The sequence below is a fragment of the Staurois parvus genome, unplaced genomic scaffold (genome assembly GCF_062004578.1).
Source record: "Staurois parvus isolate SC_StPar_1 unplaced genomic scaffold, SC_StPar_1.0 ptg000159l, whole genome shotgun sequence".
In the NCBI taxonomy this organism is placed as follows: Eukaryota; Metazoa; Chordata; class Amphibia; order Anura; family Ranidae; genus Staurois; species Staurois parvus.
In genome coordinates this window covers 25,996-51,785 of record NW_028317955.1, presented here as the reverse complement: position 1 = coordinate 51,785, position 25,790 = coordinate 25,996, and the positions used below count along the sequence as shown (strand labels likewise).

Below are 25,790 nucleotides of genomic sequence, written 5' to 3'. Positions count from 1 at the left end.
GGACAGAACACCTGTGCATCCCCATGGGGGGGTGAACACAGACCTTGCACAGGTGTACGCTATAGTACGTCTGTGTGAGCGAGGCATAGGTCTTCAACCATATGCTGGTACCTTTCTGCAGCCCTTGAAACATTGCTGAGTCCTGTAGTGACAGCGATTGGAGGATGGAACTGCAGCAGGGGATATTCTATATGAGAAACCCCAAAGTGTTGGATAGCGGCAGCACCCACAACTCTACTTTCCAGGGAACCTTCACTCTCTTGAAAAGTACAAAGCTACTTTTACAGGATACTGCATGTCCGCCAGTCATGGAGCATTGGTTGGGTTTGAGGATTTCAAACCCAACCAATACTCCATGACTGGCGGACATAAGACTCCACACCCACCTTTTCTTGTTTTCAACCCCCTGATAGAGATGCTGTAGGCTATACTATTTGTTTCCTACAAAGAACTAAACGTCTGTGCTTTACAAGTGTTGGGACGCCTTCTGCCCCATGTATCAGCCATATTAGGCCAATGAGACCGACTGCGATAAATGGTAAGTCAGCCATGTTAACAGGATAGGAACTTGATGATACCCAAGGGCTTGTTGCAGCTGGAAAACATACCCAAAGCGGGAAGTGGGGACACACATTTCAAAAGCAATGAGAGTGGGACTTAATGGGCAGTCACTCACATGCAGCAACAACCAATACCTGCAGGTAGGGAGAGGACTCAGAACAGGAAAGGAGAGAGACTGTCAGAAGGGACAGAGTGCTGCAGTGGATGAGACAGTGTGACAAGAATCGGTCAGGTGACAACACTCCAAAGATGCCAGAAAAGTCATAGTGAGTCAGTGGTTTCAAACAAGGCAATACACGGACTTGTGAAAAAACATGGTGCAAACAGCAAGAGTGTGCAGTAATCCACAGCAACACATTCTCTCATTACTCCACACATGCTGAACTGCTGACATCAGGACAAAAAGGCAAATACACACATCTACTTTATCTTCACACCAGCCTAGCCTTTGCACCTGCATCAGAGGCTTTAATGGGTACTTGTGTCGATTTAAAGTGGTTGTAAACTTCAGAAATTACAAATGAACAGAGCATATTTGTCTATAGTGTGTACCAGCTTCAATCCAAAGCACCTAGTGTGACTTGTCTCCTCTTTCCTCTGCTTTCTGCCATTAGTCACTTCTGACAGGCTATCCCAACAACCAGAGATGTCAGCTCCCCAACACACAGTGACAGTCTCAGCTGTGTATGTTTCCCTATGGGACTGTATAGGGGGGGGGGGGGGTGTCAGGTTGTCAGCCAACTACTCCTTTTACTATTATTAATGTGTTTTTTTTTAGAGATCAATCTGAATTTTTTAAACATTTGCCTATCCCTCTGCTGGTGCCCTTGGGGTGCCACTCTTTAAGGCAACAAGGGCAGCGTGCTTCCCTTTTCCCAACACCTATCTGGGAGGATTTGAGGCACAGTGGCTACATATACGACTTTTGGTTTTATAACAAGTGGCGGCCTTCTATCCTTTGTCCCATGTTGGGTTATGGAAGCGCTTCTTTATATATTTGTAAAAGAAATTGGGAATCGATGTATTACAGTGATATGATCCTACTTGTGTATCTATATCATAGGTATCATGTCCTATTTAAGCACGTCTGAGGAAGAGATACTCTATCATTTCCAGACACGTCAAGTGCTATTTCATGATCCGTATTCCATCTTTCCTGCCTGAACATTCATTGTAACAGAAAATTGCAACGTATAACCGCCACGTTTTTTATGTCTGGAAATATTAATACATTCTGTGTTTAATATAGGATGGTTTTACAAATTTTGATGAATTTAACATTTTTTGCTTTGTTTGTGCCATAAAAATCCCATCATAAAGAGGGTGTTTCCACATATAGGGGGGTCCTTTCCCTCCCTCAGGTCTCAGATTACAATTAGTTATCCTTTCATTGCTTTAGCATTATGCAAAGTCAGATTCTGTTCCCTACTTCCTGGAGCCGAGAAATAGCCTTTGATTTGTGTGTTTTAGAATGCTGTAGAGAAGAGTGCTACAGATAAAGAGGTACAACTTATGTAGGAGGATTAGTTTCCTCTTTGTGCATGACATGAAAACTGTCACCTCACTGGGTATATGTAAGGGTTTACAGCCACTTTAAGAGGGAACCCCAGGCAAACAAAACCGGTCTCCCCCCAATAATACAACTTCGATCTGATATGAAAAACCTGAAGGCAGGGAGGATTTAATTCCAGAAGAGATATACTAGGTCTCTTCTGCAATAAAGGCTTCATACCTTCCTCCTCCCAAGACGCTTTAGAATGTACAAGGATATGTGCATGCACAGCTCAGTGTACATTCTAGGCATGCTTCAGTGCCAGAATGAACAAACTCCCACATGCATGAGAGTTCCATCCTTCCGGCCCAGCCAAATCAAGATGGCTGAACTTGGGGCAAACTAGAGGAAAGTTCTGGGCTGTAACATGGTTATTCCAGAAAGAGTGTTTAATACTGACTCACATAGATCTCTGGGGTCACTGTTTGAGTTCATCTGATTTTTATCCTATGATCCTTTGTTCAGCCCTGATGAAGGGTAGTGACATTGCCCCTGAAACGTGTCAACTGTTTTTAAAGGACTTAATAAAGTAGTGATTCAAATTATCTTGGACTCTTTGACGGGTCTTTGGTTTGAAGCACCTTTTGGCATTTCTATGTTCTGAACCAGGTGAAAGAGGTCAGTGTTGGTGAGGAAACTTGTGGATGTTGCTTGCTTAAGAGGAAGAAGTATTGCAGGATTTAATTCCACTTTAAATAGGTTTTCAAATATTCCTAGCATAATTACTTAAAATCTTTCTTACTATCATTCCTATAATATTCTGCACAACAGAGACTAAAAGGTAGGTTATGCACTCTGAGCCAATCCAGCTTTATTACACTTTACAATGCTGTCAGGCTTACTAGCTTTCAGGCACTGGGTGATAACAGAAAAGACTTAAATGTGATGATGCCCACTCATTGCCCTATGACCATACTACTGACACGAGGAAGCTGCAAACATCAAAATCTGGGTGGGGATGGAAATATTAAATGGAGCAAAAGTGGGGCTGTCAGAAGTCAGAACCGGTTTTGTTGCCCAAAGAATGAGGATACCTAATTGATTGCTCTGTGTAGTAACGACACTACCTCTATTCTGCTCTTTAATTTTCATACACCTGTTGTTCTCAGTTACAGTTATTATATATTCATAAGACTGCAGCATAAAATCATTGGGATTGGTTCGAAAATCTTAAAAAAAAAAAAAAAAAATAGCTTGTTTGCACTAGCATTTAATCAAACAGAACTCCAAACCAAATAAAAAATTAAACTAAATTAAAAAAAAAAAAAAAAAAAAAAAAAAAAAATCACTTTCAATCCAGAGCTCTACTCTACACTACTTTTTTCTGCCTCAAGATGCCCTTGGTCCAATAGCCAACATCATTCAACCCACTTCCTCTGAGCCCAGGATGTTCTGCAACAGCATGACTGGGCTGTGAAAGGGGAAGCAGCACAGTGATGAGCTCACCTGTCACCATTGGCATGCTCTGTGTCAGCACATTAATAGATTGGCTTCTTGTGCTGCTTCTTCCTCTCAAGCTCCAGCCCAGCTGTAGGGACAGCCAGAGGCGGATACCAGGTCAATTTCAGGGACTTAAATGGCTTACATTTAAAAAAAAAAAAAAAAAAAAAAAAAGCATTATATTGTATGTTTTATATCTGTCTGGAGTTCAGCTTTAACATCCTAAATGATGCCTTCTATGGAGGGGGCACACATGGCGCTAAATCCTTTCATACTCACGACTTACAGCTAGACAAATCTTTCATCTGTAGCAGACATACCATCCAACCAGTACAGAAAATCCAACACCCGGTCCTCACCTCTTTACGATGTCGCTGTAGATGACAAACGGAAGGCCTGTGCACCGCTTCAATTTTCACCTCTTGGGTCGACGTGCGGTAAGACGGGTTGCTGTAAGTGAGGGTCCCCAGTGCTGGGTCGGACAGCTTAGCACGACGATGTCTGTGAATGTAAGGCGAAACATTCAGCATTACACATTTACCTTGGGTTGTTCATCTTACTATAGTAGGTCACACTTACCTTTGGTAAGGTAGAATCTTGTTACTGTACTTAGCTAAAAATGGTTTTACTCACCGTAACTCAGCATGGATATACCTACCCAAACATCCAAAGGCACCCACATAAATGAATAAAACATAGGCTGTTGGCGTTTCCCAGCCTTTAGTAAATCATGTACCATCACCACAATTTATGTCGCCTGATCAGAGGCTCCATGAATATGCCACCAGTCTCCAATTCGGCAACCTTTATCCTCTTCAACTTCTCCAACTACCCATAACTCTTCTACACAGCCACCCCCACACCTCTATGGCCGAGTCTCTGGAGTCATACCATACCACGTACTTCCACAATTTATGAGGTCCTATTAGTGACCAAAATCCGTTTCGCTCTACACTGGCTACTGAAACACTGGCGGGTGCTCCAGTGGTTTAAAGCGGCTACTGGAGGTCTGTAAATTTTCTCTTGAATGTTAGAATGCAGCTGCTGGTGCGTGGGAGGTAGAATGCAGCTGCTGGTGCGTGGGAGGTAGAATGCAGCTGCTGGTGCGTGGGAGGTAGAATGCAGCTGCTGGTGCGTGGGAGGTAGAATGCAGCTGCTGGTGCGTGGGAGGTAGAATGCAGCTGCTGGTGCGTGGGAGGTAGAATGCAGCTGCTGGTGCGTGGGAGGTAGAATGCAGCTGCAGGTGCGTGGGAGGTAGAATGCAGCTGCTGGTGCATAGGAGGAGGAAAGCAGTACTAATGCACGGATCGTGGCTCATCGCACTTTTTTTTTTCTTTTTGGCAAACTATTGAAAATGTCACACTGTAAACATTTTATTAAGTTCTATTGGCCACAGTGTGGTGTGAAAAAAGTTGTGCATGCTGTAACTTCAGCATCAGCGCACACCACTGCAATGCAGCAGTGTGAATAAAGCTAGGTAGAAGAGAAGGCATTTTGCCTTTTCCAGCAGTGGATCTACGTGGAAATAGCTGCCCAACACAGTCCTACTGCACCTGGTGTGAACAGTGGTGTATTTAAGTTTTTTGCTATCCCGTTGGACCATCAAAACCCCAGCCCCCCCCACACCCGAGAGAGTTTTCCCACTAACACCCCCCCCCTTTGGCAGCAAGAGTGAGAAAGACACTCACCTTCACAGCTCCAGACATCCCTGGTAACGAGAGACAGGCTCTGCATACACCAAGCAGCCCACAGCCTCTTTCAGATCCCACCTGGTCCCCATGCCAAATATGTCCCTTCTTTGGGGGAGGCGATACCCCCCTGAAAAATGCTGCCCTAGGCGAATGCCTTGTTTGCCTTGTGGTAAATACGCCCCTGGGTGTGAATGGCCCCTTAAGCTCCTGCAACAATCGGACCATACTATCTCTGTACAATCAACTTTAGATCTACCAAAACTATGCAGACCCACCTGAATTATCCAATCAATTTGTATCCACTCAGACAAGGCCTGGCACTACATACATCTTGGTAGGTCTCAAGGAGATTGTACAGTCAGAATGTAAAATGTAGAGAGCCTAACCTCAGAGAGAAAAATCAGCCCGTCACACAGAGATCCCCCAATGAGCTGAAATCTGTGTGCAATACCAGTCAATTTTATAGAGATTATAAAATGTTCATTATCACCCCACTTTGGGTTAGGCCTTTGATTAGGTATAGGATTTGGCCAATTATAGACATTCTCATACGTCTCATGAGGTTTAATGTTCCAACCATCATACTTCTATATTCTCCCGATAACGTCCTTCCACTCACCTGTAGATTAACAGAGCACAGATGAGAAGCAGCAAGCACAAAAGAGACAGAGATCCAGCAATAATGTGTGCCACACGTAGTCTGTCCCCTAAGCGAAAAGATTAATAAAAAGAAAATAAGAAGAAAAAAAAAAAAACAACACATATTTATTGAACAAACTCTTTTAGTGATTCTACTACGAAGAAAAAAAAACGTTATGGAAAAGACACTGCATAAGAAGAGTATTCAAAATGAACTGAATGCAAACTGCAAAATACACCAATAAAATAAATATAAGGGAGTTGTTTTACCCACCAATAAATTTGAAAAGTGTGCATCCAGAATTGAGATTAACCCTGAGTTCACACGGATGTGGTGCTAAATATGCACTGGTTTCTGAGAGAATTCCACACCACATCATAAATCGCACCCAGTTCATGCAAACCGCTGTGGGTGTATATGTTAACAAAATGAAAAATGCGGTGCGATGTGCAGAATCGGCTAGCATGGGTAAGAACACCCATGCGATCTGATTCTAGCGCGACCAAAAAAAAGGGTCCTGCACTATTTTGGTGCGGATGCAGTGCAATTTGAGCCATACAAAATGTATGGCTCAAATTGCACCACACAGAATTCGCATGTGATTTGCACACGATTGTGGTGCTATTTCTGTGCGAATCACAAGCGATGTACCACATCGCAGAAGTGTGAACTGGAGCTTATACAGCTTTGCCACATAGCATAGCCCTGTCCGACAGGGTCTTCCTCCCCTTCTTTCCTTTGGGATGGATCAGGGAAAATTCTGATTGGTCATTGCTGGCATGTGACCACTCTGACCAAACTAGAATCGCTTTGATCCATTCCAACATCCCTTAGGAAAGAAGGGGAAAAAGATCACAACTTTCAAATCCCTGGACCACTACACTAGCTGTGTAAGCATGGAAGCTAATCATCCACAGGAGGTAAATGCAGCGGGCACTAGAGAGGTGGAAGGGTGCAGTAATTGGTTCACCTTTTAATTTTTTTGTGAAAAGGTTAACTTACACTTTAAGCAATAAAACTTTGGTCACCTTTCTATTGTCTGGACAGGGAGGAGTAGCAGGACAATGATGAAGTGATCCCTCTGCTCTCCCCTTCCTATTCAGGAAGAAAAGCGACAACATCGTACAATGCAGTAGGGCCTGGTTGATGTAGAATGCTGACCCACTGCACAGGAGGCTGATCTAGACATATTTAGGTACTGACAGTAGCTATGCTGTATGTAAAAGTATACTTTGTGTTTTATATCTGATTTTAGTTTAGTTCTAACTTAAAATATTCTGTGCTTCATGTGGAATCCTCCCTGGATATACAAACATATGTAACAATACTAACATATTCATAAATATAGCCACAGCTTTACCTGCACTGGCTGGCACGGCCCCAATCGGGGTACAGAGTCCCCTTGATGCTTCTTCATCTGAGCAGCTACAAAAGGGATTGATAGTAAAAGTTAGTATACATTTATACACATAGGATTAAAACTAGAGGGTGCAAAATCTGATGCACATCTGCATAGAAACCAATCCAAAATACAATATAGTGTAGCGCTATATAATAATAAAACTAAATAACAAAACTAATAAGTGCGAAGATCCTACATGGATCTTTAAGTGAATATTAGTGACAAAGTGAAAAAAACTCTACATGTGAAAATATAAATCTCCACAGTCCCTCTAACACTTGAGGGATCACAAACTCATAAATCCAATGGTGCACATAAATATGTGAATCCCTTGATAGGGAGAAGATACTATGTATAGGTGATCAGTGCCACACACTTAACCACATAAATAAAAATCCTCATTAAAAAATATTAAATAAATCATGACCACACAAATAAATGAACAGTATTGCAAAAGTCTAAAAACTTCACAAATAAGATCGTGCTCCAATTTCAAAATCATGCAGGTGATGTGTAAACGTGGTCATAACACAGGTGCAAATCCTCCAGTGGCCAAAATGCCCCCTCACTTCCTTACAGTGACCATATGGGCCAGCTCGCTTTTAGGATCACACCACGATCCTCACAGGTATTAATCGTCACAGGTCAATCCCCTCACTTGATATCAATAGTGGCACTCGCTCCTCTCCTTAAGGTCTCCTCCAGCCACTGGTATCAGTAGTACCGCTCACTCTCCAGATAGGCTCATAATAATAAAGCATACAGATCCTCCATAGCGTAAACTTGCTTATTTAAGCCAAAATACCACAATAAAAAAAATTCCCACTCACATGTACAATGTTAAATATTCGCTTTTCACCACACACTATAGGTGTACTTGCATGGGTAGAAAAGGTGCACCAAGATGGCGCCCACGCCGGAAATTACATCACCGCGTACCGGAAGTTCCTCCCCAGGTACCAACACGTTGAGTCACGCTACCACGTGATTTCATCAGGGTATCAACCTCTAGTACGCGGTGACGTAATTTCCGGCGTGGGCGTCATCTTGGTGCACCTTTTCTACCCATGCAAGTACACCCATAGTGTGTGGTGAAAAGCAAATATTTAACATTGTACATGTGAGTGGGCATTTTTTTATTGTGGTATTTTGGCTTAAATAAACAAGTTTACACTACGGAGGATCTTTATGCTTTATTATTATGAGCCTATTTGGAGAGTGAGCGGTACTACTGATACCAGTGGCTGGAGGAGACCTTAAGGAGAGGAGTGAGTGCCACTATCAATAGTGCCACTATTGATGCTATCGAGTGAGGGGACTGACCTGTGACGATTAATACCTGCGAGGATCGTGGTGTGATCCTAAAAGCGAGCTGGCATGTGTGGTCACTGTAAGGAGGTGAGGGGGCATTTTGGCCACTGGAGGATTTGCACCTGTGTTGTGACCACGTTTACACATCACCTGCATGATTTTGAAATTGGAGCAGGATCTTACGTGTGAAGTTTTTGGACTTTTGAAATACTGTTCATCATTTCTTTGTGTGTTCATGATTTATTTAATATTTTTTAATAAGGATTTTTATTTATGTGGTTAAGTGTGTGGCACTGATCACCTATACATAGTATCTTATCCCTATCAAGGGATTCACATATTTATTTGCACCATTGGATTTCTGAGTTTGTGATCCCTCAAGTGTTAGAGGGACTGTGGAGATTTATATTTTCACATGTATAGAGTTTTTTTCACTTTGTCACTAATATTCACTTAAAGATCCATGTAGGATCTTAGCACTTATTAATTTCGTTATTCATTTTATTATTATATAGCGCTACACTATATTGTATTTTGTTTAGTCACCTATATCTTGGTTTTAGGTTTAAGTGTCAGCAGGTTAGGGAGATCCTTATATGAGCAGGAGGACCCAATACCATTAATAGAAACCAATCCGCTTCCTTTTTCTTTTTTTTTGTCAAAGCTTGATTGAACAAGCTGAGGCTAGAAGCAGTTTGGCTACCATGCACAGCTGCACCAGATTTTGCACTCTCCTGTTTTAGTAAATCAACCCCATTGCCTTGAGAAGCAGCAAATCCCAACCAATCCCAGCTTTTCTACCTTCCCGCGGTCACTCCGGGAGTGCCTTCCCCTCCCTCATTCTGGGTGTCGGGATTGAAGGGGCCAGACATCTTTTCGCTATTGTTTGTTGGAATAGGAGCTGAAGGTAAAAATCCAGGAACTGAATTGGGAGGAAGAGGAGAAGGAAAGTTTGTTAGAGAAAAATAAGTTTTGTTTTTTTTTTTTAAAGTAGGAGCTGCAAAAGCAGTCATGCTGCCTTCACTACTGCACAGCAGATGCTAGCTGGCCACACATGACAATGTGATTGTACAATCTACCAAAACCATTTAGTTCAAGGGTCTGCCTGATTCGCTACAGGACTGTTAAGACAGGCCCTTTATTCTATAGTTCTGGTAGATATCATGGAGATTTTCTAAACATTTTACAAATCAGTCTAATGTGCATGGCCAGCTTAAAAAGAAGAGAAGCATAAATTAAAGGATAAGTACACCTTTGGGAACAGGTTACATGTTCTATCAGCTTTTAGGGTGAAACACCCATCACGTTCCTGATCCCGCAGCCACTCCCTGCTGCCACCCCTCCCTGTGACAGAAGTATGGGGAGAAGTTCCCCGTGCTAGCTGTCAGATTTCAAAAACAGTGCGGACGAGCAGGGCTCCACCCACACGGCGGCATCAATCATTCACAGTGTTCAGTGAATGAATGGACTACAAATCCCGACAGCCTTAGCGACTGTTGGCTTGTAGTTGTCAATGAATTACCACAGCGCTGTGAGCACCGTGGTAGTTCATTGAGACTTCAGCAAGTATGGGTTTGCCCACCCAGGATGTACAAGCAAGCAGATACACTGACAGTGTGCAGAAGACCTGCATGGCATCAGCGATCTACTGATCACTAGTGCATTGCTTTACAGGCTCATAACACAAAAAAAAAAATAACACATGCACTTTTTTTACCTGAAAAAAAAAAGTGCATTTATTATTTTTTGTGGAAAGATGAACTTATCCTTTAAGTGACATAGTTAGTCTGGCTGAAAAAAAGACAAAAGTCCATCCAGTTCAACCATTAAGAAAAAAAAAAGTTATAATCCTATACACACACTGTATCCAGAGGAAGGCAAAAAAAAAACCCAGCAAAGTATTGTGTGAAGTTCATAAAAGGGAAGAAGATCATTTCATGTAGCCAAAGAAACAAAATGTTTCCTTTTTATTTCCCAATATTGTAAAGAGGGAATGCAAGTGAGAAATTTAATAGCTGCTATAGTCAACATAAACAACCCTTCTTTATTATATATACACACATTTTATATATATATATATATATACACATACACACATACATATATACATATATATATATATATATATACATACATACATACATATATACATACATACATACATATATATATACATACATACATACATATACATACATACATACACACACCAAAATCATTTTTAAAAGTTTGGCTAGAGCAGTGAAAGATTATAACCTCTCAAGTTTTTAATGGTGTCTGTGTCTCCACTATAGAGAGTCATCCCTCTCGATTTAACCTGCCTGCTATATCAGATGGTCAGTTAAAGTGGAACTATTGTTCTGCTGCTCTTGCCATAATATGAAAGTATAGAAAGAATACTCTGCCATTATGTTTGCCCACCTAGCACTAACCAATCAGAGCTGTCCCTTGCTGCTCTGTCTGCCACTGCAATCATTTCCTGACTTCTCCCGGGTTCTTTTCACTTCTCTTCTGTATTGGGTGGCCACTGATAATGGAACTCCTGGGCATGTCAGCAGTAGTTTCATCATCCCAGCACCCATCTCCAGTCTCATGGATCTTCCAGAATGGAAAGGGAGCGTACACTGCATGGTGTATGAAACAAAAGCAAAAAGGAGGCACACCATCCAAATGCTATAATCAGAGGACCTTTTATTAAAAAAACAAATTCTATAAACTCACAAAAGGTATAGGATAGAACGCATGTAGCACAGTCCAGACCGTTCCAACGCAGTAATCGTGTCCACCCACAGGGATGTTGTTTACATGTTTCAAGGGTCAGGCCCTCTTCATCAGAGCTTACCATAACTTTGTGAGTACATTGGAATTTGTTTTTCTAATACAAAGTCTTATGATAATGCACTAGGCTAGTGTGCCTCCTTTTGGCTTTTGTTTCAGTTTGTCTCTCTCCGACCTGAAGTGGGCAGCAAGGCCAAGTCTAGGCTCTCTTTGGTGACTGTCTTATATTGGCTTCCACAAGAAAGAAGAGGAGCTGTTCCTGGGCCAATATTTAGACCTGTAGCACTGAGGGTCTCTTCAACTGTAGAGAATCTCCTCCTCCTCCCCCTCAATGCCCACTGGGGTTAGATGGCCATAAAGACTTTTCAAATGTAGATAGTCTAAAACAGTGGTCTCCACCCTGTGGCCCGGGGACCACATGTGGCCCTTTGCTTGGGGCACCATTTCATCTACGGATACCAACAATTGGGTATAATTCCCCCCACTTACACCTATGAAGGAGGCACAACTCCTTCCAAATGACACAAACGATGGGGCACAATTCCTCCCAATGACACTATTGATAGGGTCCAATGACATCAATGATGGGGCACAATGCCTCCCAGTGACACAAATGGTAGGGTCCAATGACATCATTTTTCCACTGAATTGGGACCTTTTCTACTCCCACTGGCTGCAGTCCACGCCAAAAAGTCTGGAGGACAGTAAACTGGCCCTTTGTTTAGAAAGTTTGGAGACCCCTGGTGTAAAGGCAACCAGCTTCTGCTGTACTCAGAGACTTTATAACGCTCTGGGACACAAATGTTTATTTGGGAAATCAAGATTTTATATAAAGTAATTACACAAGATACAGTATCAGTTCAAATGTTCTAAACTTAAACCAAAAACAAGGAGGAGCAGAAAATGACCACTCACTTGTAGAGCAGAGTTCTGTTTCCAGGTCATCCGGACAGGCGCACACAAAATCATAACTTCGGGCAAAGCACAGGTGGGAACAGCCGCCATTATTAACTGCACAAGGATTGCTACCTGCAAAGTAGATCGAGAGTTCCAGATATAGCAAGAGACGTTCTCTAATTAGTCCTGATGAAAATCTCAGGAAATAAATAACAGCCCAATATACCAGATACAAAAGAGAAGAATAAAAAAGGAACCTATTTATTATTACCCGACTGCCGCATAGGAGATACAACAATGATGTCCATCAGCCCTTCCATATTGCCCAATATGGTTTCCTGGCTCCTCCCAGAGTATTTGTCCACTCTCTGAATAGACTTGGTTTGCCAATCTGTCCAATATATCCAGCGACCTTCCTGTTAAAAACAAGATCATTGGCTCAATAAAAATGAAGTTGGCAAATTCATTTTTCATACACATTGTGCTGGCAGAAAGATGATCCCTTCAATGAGTGGTCTAACGTGTTCAATAATGTAACTGAACCGTAATTTGGTTCAATACTTCATTCACCATTATCAAATCACAATTCTGTAAAGCTGAACTCCAAGCAGTTAATAAAAAAAGGTACTAATGAATACATATGTATTTAAAAATAGGTAAAGTGATTATAAAGTCTCAAGGTTTTTTAACTTCATGCATTGTTCGTGAAGGTGAAAAACCTGTGTATAGCAGCCCCTCAGCCCCCCCTAACACTTACCCAAGCCCCCTCTCGATCCAGCCATGTCCACAAGAGCCTCGGTTCTCTGGGGACTCTCACTCCTGATTGGCTGAGGCAGCAGCGGGGGCCATTGGCTCCCGCTGTTGTCAATCACAGCAAGTGAGCCATTCCAGAAAGGAAGGAGGGGCAAGGCTGAGCAGCGGCTCTGTGTGTGAATGGACACACAGAGCCGCGGCTTGGGAGCACACCTGCTTAGGTGCTCCTATAGGATCCAGGCTGCTCTGTGCAAAACCACTGCATAGAGCAGGTAAGTATGACCAAAAAAAAAAACCCCACAAGACTTTAGTCCCACTTTAAATGCATTTTAACTGAAAGCAGTATAAATACATGAGTTAGGCTTTATGTTAGCCCATTTGTAATCCCCTGTATAGCAGCACTCAGACTGAGAAAAGAAAGGGTAGTGCTTGGGGCCAATCAGATGTGCTGCATCCACATGTGCTCACAAAGAATATGCTGACAGGAGGATAGAGCAGAGAGTTGACTTCATCAGTCTGTTGCTGCTCCTTCTCTGTTCAATCACAGGCTGGGGGCAGGGAGATGAACGAATGTAGTGTTACATTCACATGTGCTTGCAAGGAAAATGCTAACGGGAGGAGTAGAGAGATGACCTCACCAGTCTACTGCTGCTCCTACACTTTCCAATCACAAGCTGGAGGCAGAGAGGTGCCTAAGCTGTATTGCTACAGTCCGATGTGCTCCTAAGAAGTTTGCCGACAGAAGGAGAGAGCAGAAAGATGACCTCATCCATCTGCTATTACTTCTTTACTGTCCAATCACAGGCTGAGGGACAGGGAGCTGTATTCCTTAACTGCAGTGGGGAAAAATCAGGTCACCAGAATGGCTGTATTGTCTGGCTCACGAATACGTTTTTCCAACTGTGTACTTAACTGGTTTCCTGAAGTTAAGCTACAGAAAATAAAGACTGTGCCTATTTTATGTAGATTTATAGATAAAACAATTACCCAGAATTCTCACCTGTGTGAGAGCGAAGGGGTGAGAGACTTGACTAACGAGTATTTGACGGGTTCTACCATTCAGGTCGGCATTTTCTATGCGGTCCAAGTGAGCGTCTACCCAGTAGATCCTGTGGGAAGACAGGACAACAATCGTGTTTTATAGAAATAAAAATTAAAGTCACTCAGTACAAACACACAAACACATACATGTGTGCTCACTGACCTGCGAGTGTCATAGTCTAATGTCAAGCCATTGGGCCACCCAAGATCTGTATTAATGATGACCTTTCGATCAGAACCATCTAAGTGTGCCCTCTCAATTTTGGCTACGTGGCCCCAGTCTGTCCAGAACAGGTAACTGTAAAGAGAACGCAATTAGGGACTGTTGCTACCAGGCCTGCATTTGAGTTCAGTTTGAGATGCTTTGAGAAAAATCAAAAAGTTTACTGATGGGTACATATAAAATATGCATTTAACCCCCTGCTGAACTGTCATTGACCTACTAAGTTGCATCAAGCAGCCCAACAGGGTATTTATTTCTTCCAAGTCTATACAAAACTAAAGAAAAAATATTCAATTGTAGTTAGAAGAACCAGGAGGTATCAGTACGATACAATAATCTTTGGTTGAGAGCCAATAATACACCTAATCCAGACTAGTTTGTCATAATGGGCACAACCATCAGGAAATAGAACATGTCTTGCCAAATTTAGGAATTTTGCTCTTACCCTTTCCTTGGAAACACTGCAATGGCGCGAGGCTCATCCAGACTGTTATTAATGAGCACCTTACGGTATCTCCCATCCAACCGAGACACCTCGATAGTGTTTGCCCCAGTGTCCGTCCAGTACAGATTCCTGGCTACCCAGTCTACTGCCAGCCCATCTGTGGTCTTCAGTCCTTCACCAATGATCGTCTCAATACCCGTACCATCGAGGTTTACCCTCCTAAAAAGGCATCATAAGTTTTCAGCAAAGAAAGAAAAACTCAACCTGTTTTTTTATTCAATTTATCAAGCAGTAAATCTTCAAGAAAAAAAGTGTCATAAAAGGATTGGCGTAAACGTTCACAAATATCAATACAAAGTATCTGTACAGATGTGAGATTTTAGCCTAAAGGAGGCTCATCATTGCCAGCTCTTACATTTCCCTGGGATTACTTGACAGAAAGGTGGCTGTGTGTAGGAACACCCTACCATTTGTATTTTAAAATCTGAACTCCAGGCCAGGGGAGGGCTGACCATTTGGACACGAGGGCCCGGGGTCAGTAGGGGGCCCCATGAGATGCCCCCGGGACCTTTTTCATAGGCTTTTTTGAGTTTGGGCAAGAACACAGGGGCCCCATGAGTTGTCAGTCCGCCCCTGCTCCAGGCAGATCTAAAAGACACACATAACTGAAGCTCTTTATTCCTTAAAGTGGTTCTAAAGCCTTAAGCTTTTCCACATTAATGCACTAACGTGAAAAACTTTCTGTGCTGCAGCTCCCCCCCATCCCCCACCCTTTTTCTTACCTGAGTCCGATCCGATCCAGCGATGTGCACAAGAACTGCAGCTGTAGCCACCGTCTCCCTCCTCACTGGGCAGATTCATGGCAGCGGGAGCATATCCACTCTGTGTCAATGGATGCAGACGGTAGCTCGGGAGCAAGCACGCATGGGTGCCCCCGCAGAAAGGGGATTTCCGTGTGGGCACCTGCCAAAGAGGAGGGGCTAGGAGCACTAGCGGGGGACCCCAGAAGAGAAGGATTGGGGCTGCTCTGTTCTAAACTACTGCATAAAGCAGGTAAGTATAACAGGTTTGTTATTTTAATTACAAAAAAAAAAAAGTTTAAAATTACTTTAACATATCATTAAAAGTATTTTTTTAATGCAACATAAGCGCAAGTACATGAATCTGACAAATCAGCTTTTTAATCCTCTGTCCAGCAGCAATCAGACTGGGAGAGGGAAGAGCAGCACTAGGAACCAATCAGGTGTGCTGAATGTAAAACTGCTTAAAAGGACAAGTTTACTTTGGAACATGTCAGAACTACCACGTCATTCATTTACAGGGACCTGTGAATTAATAAAATACAAGTCCCATCTGCCACTGCAGCAGATGGACCTTTCGTTTAAACAGGTTGAAAGCACGCTTATCAGCGTCCTCAAAGCCCACTGACACCTCCTGCAGCTTTGAAACCTACAACCCCCTACAGAGCCGAAACCTACAACCCCCTACAGAGCCGAAACCTACAACCCCCTACAGAGCCGAAACCTACAACCCCCTACAGAGCTGAAACTTGCAACCCTACAAAAGGTACGGGCACAGAGCTGTGGGCAGTGTCTGCAGGAGCCTGACACTGCCCCCACTAGGCTGACATGGCACTCCTACCAGTCTGAGTACTGTTAGAGGAATACAAGAAACTAATATAAAAGATATTCAGGTACTTAATATAGTTGCATTGAAGGAAACATTTCATTGTAAAACAGTTTAATTCATTACTGAATTTGTTTTTTTAACCCCCTCATTGACTAATCAGCCGCACACCTGATCACATCCAGGAAAACATCCGTGTAGTAGATTTGGCTTTCCACACTGTCGTAGTCCAAAGAGATTACATTGTTGAGCTCCTTAATGGGCACATAGACATCTGTGTAGTCATCTGTATCCAGGGATATCCTGCGAATGGAGTCACGACTGGAGAACAGCAGATAGGTGTCAGGAGACGGGTCACAAGTCCTGCCATCCTCCTTCAGCAGGATGCCGGTGGGACAGGCACAGGAGTAACTGACGGGGTTCGGCAGGCACAGATGAGAGCAGCCGCCATTATTGTTACCACACTTGTTGAATCCTATCGGGCAGAAGAAAGGAAGTTCAAAGCATTTCCAGAAGACTGCATTCATACATAAAAGGTATAACTATTAAGGGACAGCTAAAATTCAAAGATTATAGCCTCCTTCTAAAGAGAGTAGACTGGTAATTACCAAATGTGTCCGAACCCAGTTCTACGTTATTCCCCTTTCTTTTCTTATGTTGCTTCTTTTATTAATGATTTTTTTTTTTTTTTAACACAACCTAGCAAAGCTACTGTAGATTACTTAAAAATTTGCAATACAGAATAGTTTCATATATGAGCTGTAGCCCACCTATCTTCATGCATTTTTATAAAAAAAAAAAAAAAAAAAAAAAGACCTAGATAGAGGACATTGTATATTAATCTCCACTCTAATAGAAAGTCATAGGAAGGATTTTTGCTACTCTAACACTTCATAAAACCTTCAATAAAAGGATAATGGATCTATAAAATGCAACTGTAATTAAAATGATAAAAACTACAGTGAGACCCAACAAATATGTATACCAATCCTATGGAGGCAGGAGTTTCCCCTGCTATTTAGCGTATGGCTTTCTAAAATAAACAAGATCAGACATATGGAAGACCCAACAGCCTCTCAAACTGGATAGAGCTCACAGGTTCTTATGAATATATATTCTAAGGGTTGAACTCCGAGACCCCAATTGAGATCCCATGTCCTCCTAACCCAGCACATACGATGTCTCTGGTCTTCCTTACCTATTCTTTCCTTCACCCTTCTCTTTCTTGCCCTACTCGCTCCCTGGACAGTCCGCTTTCTCACTTTTGTAGTTTACTACTGACTACCTGGTTGGTTAGATAGATAATGAGAAAACTCTAGCAAGGGTGGTATCTAATCTTTTGTACTAGTATTAACATAGACATTAAATGAAAGAAGCATGGCTACGGGTGAAATGATGATTTTTTTTTTTAGATTTGCTGTGAATAGCAAATAATGTGGAATGAGAGAACATTTCCCATATGTTCTACCTCCACACACACTTAAAATGTATATGGGTACATTCAACCAAGATAACTACAACATTTTACAGGCTAGGTTTTTTTTTTTTTTTTTAAATCGGCCAGATCACCAAGTGCTACAAAAGGTCTACTTGAACAGATAAACTTTGAATATAGTTGGGAAAGGTTACATTTGTCAGATTATAAAGCAATTATATGGGCAGATTTAAATGGACATTTAGGCACTAATGGTTAGAAGTGATTCTAGACTGCACAAGTAGTACCTACCAAGGGCATGAGTCCTATCCACAGCCTGAATGTCCATAAGGCCGGGCAGGTTGTCTCTGACCACTATGACATTTGCTCCAGTGTCTTTGTCCGCCCTCTGAATTTTGCGTGTCTGCCAGTCGGTCCAATATATGTGTGCGCCGAGAAGGGTCAGACCATACGGATGCTGCACAGGTGACACCAAGATCCGCCTGTTTCTTCCCATAAGATCAGAGGCCTCTATTCTCTACAGAGGAAAGGACAAAAGTCAAACATAGAGACAAAAAAAAAATATAAAAGCAGAGCAGATATGGAGATGTTCTATTAGGTGCATCCATACTCCGATCAGAAAAGATAAAAATGCACAAAAACATAGGAGAGTCAAAGCAAAGGACATCAAACATGAAAAACTAAGTGTCAAACTAGTTATAAAAACACATAAAAAGGAAAACGTGAGGCAGAACAGTACCCAATCATCTGCTGAGCTCCCACAAAGGTAAAAGGGTGTTTTCCCCATTCATAAGCCAAACATGCTCTTCCACAAACCAAAGACAAACGGGTTGGAGAGTGCAAAATCTGGTGCAGCTGTGCATGATAGCCAGCCAGCTTCTAATTTCAGGATGTTCAATTAGGCTTTGACAAAAAAAAAAAAACCTGGAACCTGATTGGCATCTATGCAGAGCTGCACCAGATTTTGCACTCTCCAGTTTTAGTAAATCTCCGCCAATGTGTACATTTATTGCCAACATTACCTCTGTATGCGCGTCTGCCCACAAGAGCTGAGAACCTGCTTTATCCACCGCCAGTCCATTGGGCCAACCAAGGTTCATGTTTATCAGAACTTTACGGTCGGAGCCATCCATTCCCGCCCTTTCAAGCTTGGCATTCTCTCCCCAGTCCGACCAGTACATGCATCTAAAGAAAGAAACCATTTAAGTCTGGCTGTTTCTGCTTTTCACCTGTCGTTTAGAAGAGGTAGCCAAGAACAGGTAAACTACGTACTTTGCTATTTCAGTAATGAACATTTTCATATGTTGTGTTTGAGATCCAACTATGTTCTTTTTAAGTCCCACTTGGCCAGCATGTTACCATGGTAGCATAAGGGAGTTAGGTTGTAGAAGCCTTAGGAGAGACCTAAAGACCACCAGAAAACTAAAGGAAGTGATGCTGGTTGGGCTACTAGCTTTTCCAGTTTTTTTCTCTGAATCTCTCATCTTTCCCAGTTGCCAAGATCCTCATTGCCAAAATCCAACAGGCACTTCCAAGCACTGTCCCAGTAATAAGGGGTGGACTGACCAGTTGGAAACTCAGGCACTGCCCGAGGGCCCAGGGTCAGTAGGGGGCACCATGAGATGCTCCTGGTACCTTTTTCATAGGCGTTTTTGAGTTTGGGCAAGGACACAGGGGCCCCATGATCCCCTATTGCCCGGGGGCCCCATGTGTTGTCAGTCCGCCCCTGGACCCAAGAAGTATAGATCAAAATTTAAAACAAATAAGAACAATGCCTTCCCTCCAATTCCTCTTCCTTTGCAGTACTAACATGACATATGCCCTTTGATGATTAAATTGGAAAGATACCATTTCACCTACATCCATTAGTATTCATTATTGCTCACCCCATCTCGTGATAAAGAGCAATCGCTCGTGGGCTTCCTAAATTCTGCCACACCAGAACCTTCCTCATGGAGCCATCCAAATTCCCCACTTCGATTCGATTGGTCCCAGTGTCTGTCCAATATATTTTGCGACCAATTGCATCCACTGCCAAACCATCAGTGGTCACCAAGCCTGTAATAATGCAACACAAGCATAAAATAGTTCATATAGTCTTACAACACAGGAAAGCTGCATAATTAAATAGAGTAATTTCAAGTGTTTGATCACCTGTGGTTATTACATCCTGGTAATTGGAGCCATCCAGACCTGCTCTGCTAATTTTCCGAAGGGTACTGTCAGCCCAATACACCAAACCTGAAAGGGGAAAAAGAAAAAACACATACATGAGATGCAGTAATCATTCCCAGAATATTCATGAATTGTTTAAGTTCCGGATGAGCGAGATTCCTTCAAATTTGAACTCCAGTTATGCTGCGCTTGGAAATTCATGTTGTAGTGCCCCCTATACTTACTTTTTTCCTCATTATAGCAGGCTTCCTCCACCCCGTATGACTGGACCTCCAAAACAACTTTTATTTTCCACTCAACCAGCCACAGCTCTGCAAAGTCATCATATACAATGCATTGTATGTGAGGACATTGAAGGCCTGTCCACATTCTAGGAACGTTGGAGAGCAAATAATTGAACTGGCTGTCTGGGGAGCAAGGAAGGGGGTAAGTATCTCACTGAATGAGCAATTGGACGTGGGTTAGGGAATGCAGGATCTTGTAGATCCTTAATACCTGGAGGACTGAAGGTCAGCCATACCTACTCAGAAACAAGTAGCCAGTTACATTTACCCTTACTCACCCTTTAAGGAATCCACACTGACTGCTATGGTGTTCTTCATGGTCAGATTGATGGGGACAACTACATCTGCAAAGTATGGGATATCCAAAGACACTGAGCGGATATCAGTCCTTCGGGCAAAAATAAGAAAGCGGTCCATTCCTAGGTGTGGAGGACAAAACAGAGAACAAGGGTCACAACCCTGAACAGGCTGAAAAATATAATTCCAAAATGACAAAATGGACTGAACATACCTGAAGAACAGGTCCTGCCATCGCCAAGCAGATTGACCCCAGTAGGGCAAGCACAGCTATGGCCTTTTGGGTGGGGAGAAAGAAGGCAAATGTGGCTGCACTCTCCATTATTGACGGAACAGGCAGATTTAACTGTGGAAAGAAGACAAGAGTGACCTTCTGATGCTGCACAAAAGTGAATATGTTCTGTTACTACATAGCTATGTACTCACAACTAGACAAACCAAGGTTGCACATGAGCATCAGCAGTAAGGTGAACTGAACTCACACCGTTCTCAACAAGCAAACAAAATAATTTCACTCACATATTACTTATTCTAGCATCAATATTATATACAGAAAGCATTTAAAAGACTTGAGAGGACACTAGGCCACCATAGAACCAGCTGTAAAGCGAACAATCATCCACAGGAAAATTTCAGTATGAGCTTCACTCAACTACTTTCATTTAAAATGTTGTGTTTGACTCAGGTAGCAACTGTAGAGTTTGCAGAAGTTTCATACCTTGCGGCCGTCGTCTGTGAAAGACATGAAGATCCATCAGGTTTTCCAGGTTCTCTCGCACAGGCTTGCGGTCAAGTCCGGTTTTCCGATCTGCACTCTCAATGCTTTTCGACTGCCAGTCTGTCCAGTAAATACGATCTTCATACAAGGTCAGACCAAAGGGGTGGGGTAGGTCTGTACCGATTAGCACCTAGAAGATCCCAGTAACTAGTGAGGTTTGGTCTTGTCCCTGACCTGTATATAGAACTGAAAAACAATGTTGTGCTGTGGCATCTTACCATTCGGTCAGCACCATCAAGCTTGGCAGTTTCTATGGTTTTCATGCCAGCATCAGCCCAGTACAGCCTCTCTAATTCATAATCAATAGCTAAGCCATTGGGCCAAGTGAGATTGGAGGAGATGATGACCATCCGTCCAGAAGCATCCATGCCAGCGCGTTCTATCTTTGGATTTGCACCCCAGTCTGTCCAGTACATGAATCTGGAAAAGAGCTTGTATCTTATAATCCAAAAACTAAGGAGGAAGAACACAACTCTCTGGTTTTACAGGCAACACACAGAGATGGGAGCAGAAATCCCAAAACTATTCTCACCCTCCTACAGGATCCACGACAATGTCCCTAGGCCGGTCCAGGTTCTCCCAAATCAGCACACTGCGCATGGAACCATCCGTGTTGGAAACTTCAATCCGGTCGGTCCCTAAAGAAAAACACAGAAGAGCAACAAATTATAAAATATGTAAAATATAGAAGAAGATATTGGATGGTTGATCAGCATTCCAATTTTACATAACTACACAAAAACACAGCTACATTTCCTACTGGCAGGACTTCAGTCTCAGTACATTATCTGCAAGTACAGAAAACAACCCATTGAACTTGAAAGAAATCCAGTATCATCAGCCGTTCCAGTTCTCTTCAGTACTATAGGACACCTTCCCCTTATGTTATACAGAACTGAGGGGTGGCGTTTGTACTTAGGAGAGCAAGTATCCTAGAGTGGGGCTTTATTAACCAAAGAGAAGCAATGAGGAGCAAGATGCCCTTTAGAGCATTGAATATTGTTCTCTGACCTACTAAACCTGTATAGGGCTGACAGTAAATAACTATAGGAAAGTATAAGGTTTGTAGTAATCCATCAGTTACATTCCGATGGCCTCGAATAGGATTTTGAAAATTGACAGCTAGTATCTTGTTAGTTTCTCTGAGTAACACTTTTGCTGAATGGTCATAAATCAGATTTGAAGAGGCCATTAACCCTTCGTTCAACAACCACCTTTCCAGAAGCTTAAATGAGCATTTAATACATTTTATGCATGCTAGTGCCCAGACTTTTCTGAGGCAGTCAAATTTGCTAGCAAGTTCAGAGAACATTGTGAGGTAATAAAGATAGTTTATGGAAAGGAAAAAAAAAAAAAAAAGAATTTAAAAAAGATACCCAATATAATAGAGGTTATCCCAAGAAATTCGATAAAGTATGGTCAAAATGGCTTGACAATGATTCTACTGCATTGATGTCTAATACCCCTTGAGAAAGTAATTATACCTTTTAGGGTTTAGTATCTCTCGGTGAGGTGGGGAAGGCCGAAGCTGTGGGTCTCCATTGGGAATCATAAGCTTCTCCTTGTAATTATGTTATGGTTGCGATAGATAACACACACACACTGGGTTTTGTCTTTGATTATATTTTATCTCTAACCAGTTTGACTACGGCTCCCGCCCATTGGTTTGGCCACCACCAGCCCCCGTGTGGGCATTTTGTTGTACTATTTAAAATGTTCATAAAACAGAATTTTAAAAAATGCATGATTTTTCTGTGTTTTTACCTGCAATTTCTTTCTTTTTTTTTTTTAAATAGTGACAGGCTCTCTTTCATGAGCTACACTGTAGCCATCAGTATGCCCCATGCAGTGTTCAAAAGTATTGAGCACTAAGTACATTACCTGCATCTGTCCAGTATATCTTCTTTGTAACCCAGTCTATAGCCAGTCCTGCAGGACTCTCCAAGCTGGTATCAATGATGACCTAGTGACAAAAAAAGAAAAAAAAAAAAAAAAAAAGACACCTATTTTATTACATATAAAAGTTCTGCATGTTTACACTTAGCTTTTTTTCCCTAGATTTCTCACAATTGTAGGACAGCTTGCAGAATTTGTTATGTTTACCTGTTATAAAATCAGTCAGATCGCGTACCTACAATTGAACTCTATGCATCTTAACTGGAGTAAACCCAGTCTGTTGTTACAGCTGTTAGGAGGCATGCCTCCCCATGTCTGTACAGCTCTTCTCAATCAAAAGCGCAAAAACCACATCTAGCTTTTGGTTATTGGTCTGCAAAATTTCACAGACCAGTAGTCTATTACAGTGACCTTTAGAATACCTAGCCTTGGAGAGATGCGTGACATGGGAAAAGAGAGAGAGAGAGGGGGGGGGGAAAGGAAGAAAAAGAGCGAGGGGGGGAAAGGAAGAAAAAGGAGGGGGGAAAAGGAAGAAAAGGAAGAAAAGAGAGAGGGGGGGAAAAAGGAAGAAAAGAGAGGGGGGGGGAGAAAAAGAGAGAGGGGGGGGAGAAAAAGAGAGAGGGGGGGGAGAAAAAAAAGAGAGGGGGGGAAAAAAAAAAAAAAAAAAAAAAAAAAAAGAGAGGAGGGGGGACGAAAAAGAGAGAGAGGGGACGAAAAAGAGAGAGAGGGGGGACGAAAAAGAGAGAGAGGGGGGACGAAAAAGAGAGAGAGGGGGGACGAAAAAGAGAGAGAGGGGGGACGAAAAAGAGAGAGGGGGGACGAAAAAGAGAGAGAGGGGGGACGAAAAAGAGAGAGAGGGGGGACGAAAAAGAGAGAGGGGGGGACGAAAAAGAGAGGGGGGGGAAGGAAGAAAAAGAGAGGGGGGGGGGAAGGAAGAAAAAGAGAGGGGGGGGGGAAGGAAGAAAAAGAGAGAGGGGGGGGAAGGAAGAAAAAGAGAGAGAGGGGGGAAGGAAGAAAAAGAGAGAGAGGGGGGAAGGAAGAAAAAGAGAGAGAGGGGGGAAGGAAGAAAAAGAGAGGGGGGGGAAGGAAGAACAAGAGAGGGGGGGGGGAAAGGAAGAAAAAGAGAGAGAGAGAGGGGGGAAGAAAAAGAGAGAGGGGGGAAGAAAAAGAGAGGGGGGAGAAAAAGAGAGAGGGGGGAGAAAAAGAGAGAGGGGGGAGAAAAAGAGAGAGAGGGGGAAGAAAAAGAGAGAGAGGGGGGGAAGAAAAAGAGAGAGGGGGGAAGAAAAAGAGAGAGAGAGAGGGGGGGAGAGAGGGGGGGGAGAGAGGGGGGGGGAAGAGAGGGGGGGAGAAAAAGAGAGGGGGGGGGGGGAGAAAAAGAGAGAGAGGGGGGGAAAGGAAGAAAAAGAGAGAGAGGGGGGGAAGAAAAAGAGAGAGGGGGGGAAGAAAAAGAGAGAGAGAGGGGGGGAAGAAAAAGAGAGAGAGAGGGGGGGAAGAAAAAGAGAGAGAGAGGGGGGAAGAAAAAGACAGAGAAGGGGGGGAAGAAAAAGACAGAGAAGGGGGGGAAGAAAAAGAGAGAGGGGGGGGGAAGAAAAAGAGAGAGGGGGGGGAAGAAAAAGAGAGAGGGGGGGAGAAAAAAAAAAGAGAGGGGGGGAAGAAAAAGAGAGGGGGGGGGGAGAAAAAGAGAGAGGGGGGGAGAAAAAGAGAGAGGGGGGGAGAAAAAGAGAGAGAGGGGGGAAGAAAAAGAGAGAGAGAGAGGGGGGAAGAAAAAGAGAGAGGGGGGGGGAGAAAAAGAGAGAGGGGGGGGGGGAAGAAAAAGAGAGAGAGGGGGGGAAGAAAAAGAGAGGGGGGGGGAAGAAAAAGAGAGAGAGGGGGGAAAAGGAAGAAAAAGAGAGGGGGGAAAAGGAAGAAAAAGAGAGGGAAAAGAAAAAGAGGGAAAGGAAGAAAAAGAGAGAGGGGGGGAAGGAAGAAAAAGAGAGGGAAGAAAGGAATAATAAGAGAGAGAGGGGGGAAAAGGAAGAAAAAGAGAGGGGGGGGAGAAAAAGAGAGGGGGGGGAAGAAAAAGAGAGGGGGGGGAAGAAAAAGAGAGGGGGGGGAAGAAAAAGAGAGGGGGGGAAGAAAAAGAGAGGGGGGGGAAAGAGAGAGGGAAAAGGAAGAAAAAGAGAGAGAGGGGGGGAAGAAAAAGAGAGAGAGAGGGGAAAGGAAGAAAAAGAGGGCAAAAAGAAGAAAAGAGAGGGCAAAAAGAAAGAAGAAGAAAACCAACGGTGCTCCATATAATTGAAAATGCTGGCAACTTTATTACTCTGGACAAAAACAGACAGAGTGCCTGTCTAGGACCTCCTCCTTGGTTCTAATGTGCTTCACCCATAAGACTTAGTTTAGTCAATTAAACCTAGTTTTGTGGATGAAACGCGTCAGTAGGAGGAGGCTCCTTGTCCATTTGTCTGGAGTAACAAAGTTGACAGCGTTGAATCAGGGTGCCACCAGATTTTTTTTTTTTTCTTCGATGTGGTTGGCGCATGGGGCACATAATAAGCCCCGGCCTGAGCTCTGGCAATCGGTATCCTC

The 25,790-nt window shown here is 43.0% G+C and overlaps 1 protein-coding gene across 1 annotated transcript in view; it reads right to left on the bottom strand.

Annotated features, from left to right (window-relative positions):
• Positions 1-25,790, bottom strand: part of LRP4 (LDL receptor related protein 4) — a gene marked incomplete at its 5' end in the record, with an annotated part of 53,583 nt that overhangs the window by 5,693 nt on the left and 22,100 nt on the right. The window contains 20 exons of the mRNA XM_089675918.1: positions 3,913-4,054; positions 5,864-5,951; positions 7,245-7,309; positions 9,399-9,519; positions 12,291-12,404; positions 12,544-12,688; positions 14,026-14,134; positions 14,230-14,364; positions 14,735-14,953; positions 16,532-16,835; positions 18,087-18,312; positions 18,818-18,980; positions 19,682-19,853; positions 19,950-20,036; positions 20,533-20,673; positions 20,766-20,897; positions 21,270-21,459; positions 21,548-21,749; positions 21,862-21,967; positions 23,211-23,292. Of these exons, the coding sequence (XP_089532044.1) occupies positions 3,913-4,054; positions 5,864-5,951; positions 7,245-7,309; positions 9,399-9,519; positions 12,291-12,404; positions 12,544-12,688; positions 14,026-14,134; positions 14,230-14,364; positions 14,735-14,953; positions 16,532-16,835; positions 18,087-18,312; positions 18,818-18,980; positions 19,682-19,853; positions 19,950-20,036; positions 20,533-20,673; positions 20,766-20,897; positions 21,270-21,459; positions 21,548-21,749; positions 21,862-21,967; positions 23,211-23,292 (2,943 nt within the window). The remainder of the gene's footprint in view (positions 1-3,912; positions 4,055-5,863; positions 5,952-7,244; positions 7,310-9,398; positions 9,520-12,290; positions 12,405-12,543; positions 12,689-14,025; positions 14,135-14,229; positions 14,365-14,734; positions 14,954-16,531; positions 16,836-18,086; positions 18,313-18,817; positions 18,981-19,681; positions 19,854-19,949; positions 20,037-20,532; positions 20,674-20,765; positions 20,898-21,269; positions 21,460-21,547; positions 21,750-21,861; positions 21,968-23,210; positions 23,293-25,790) is intronic.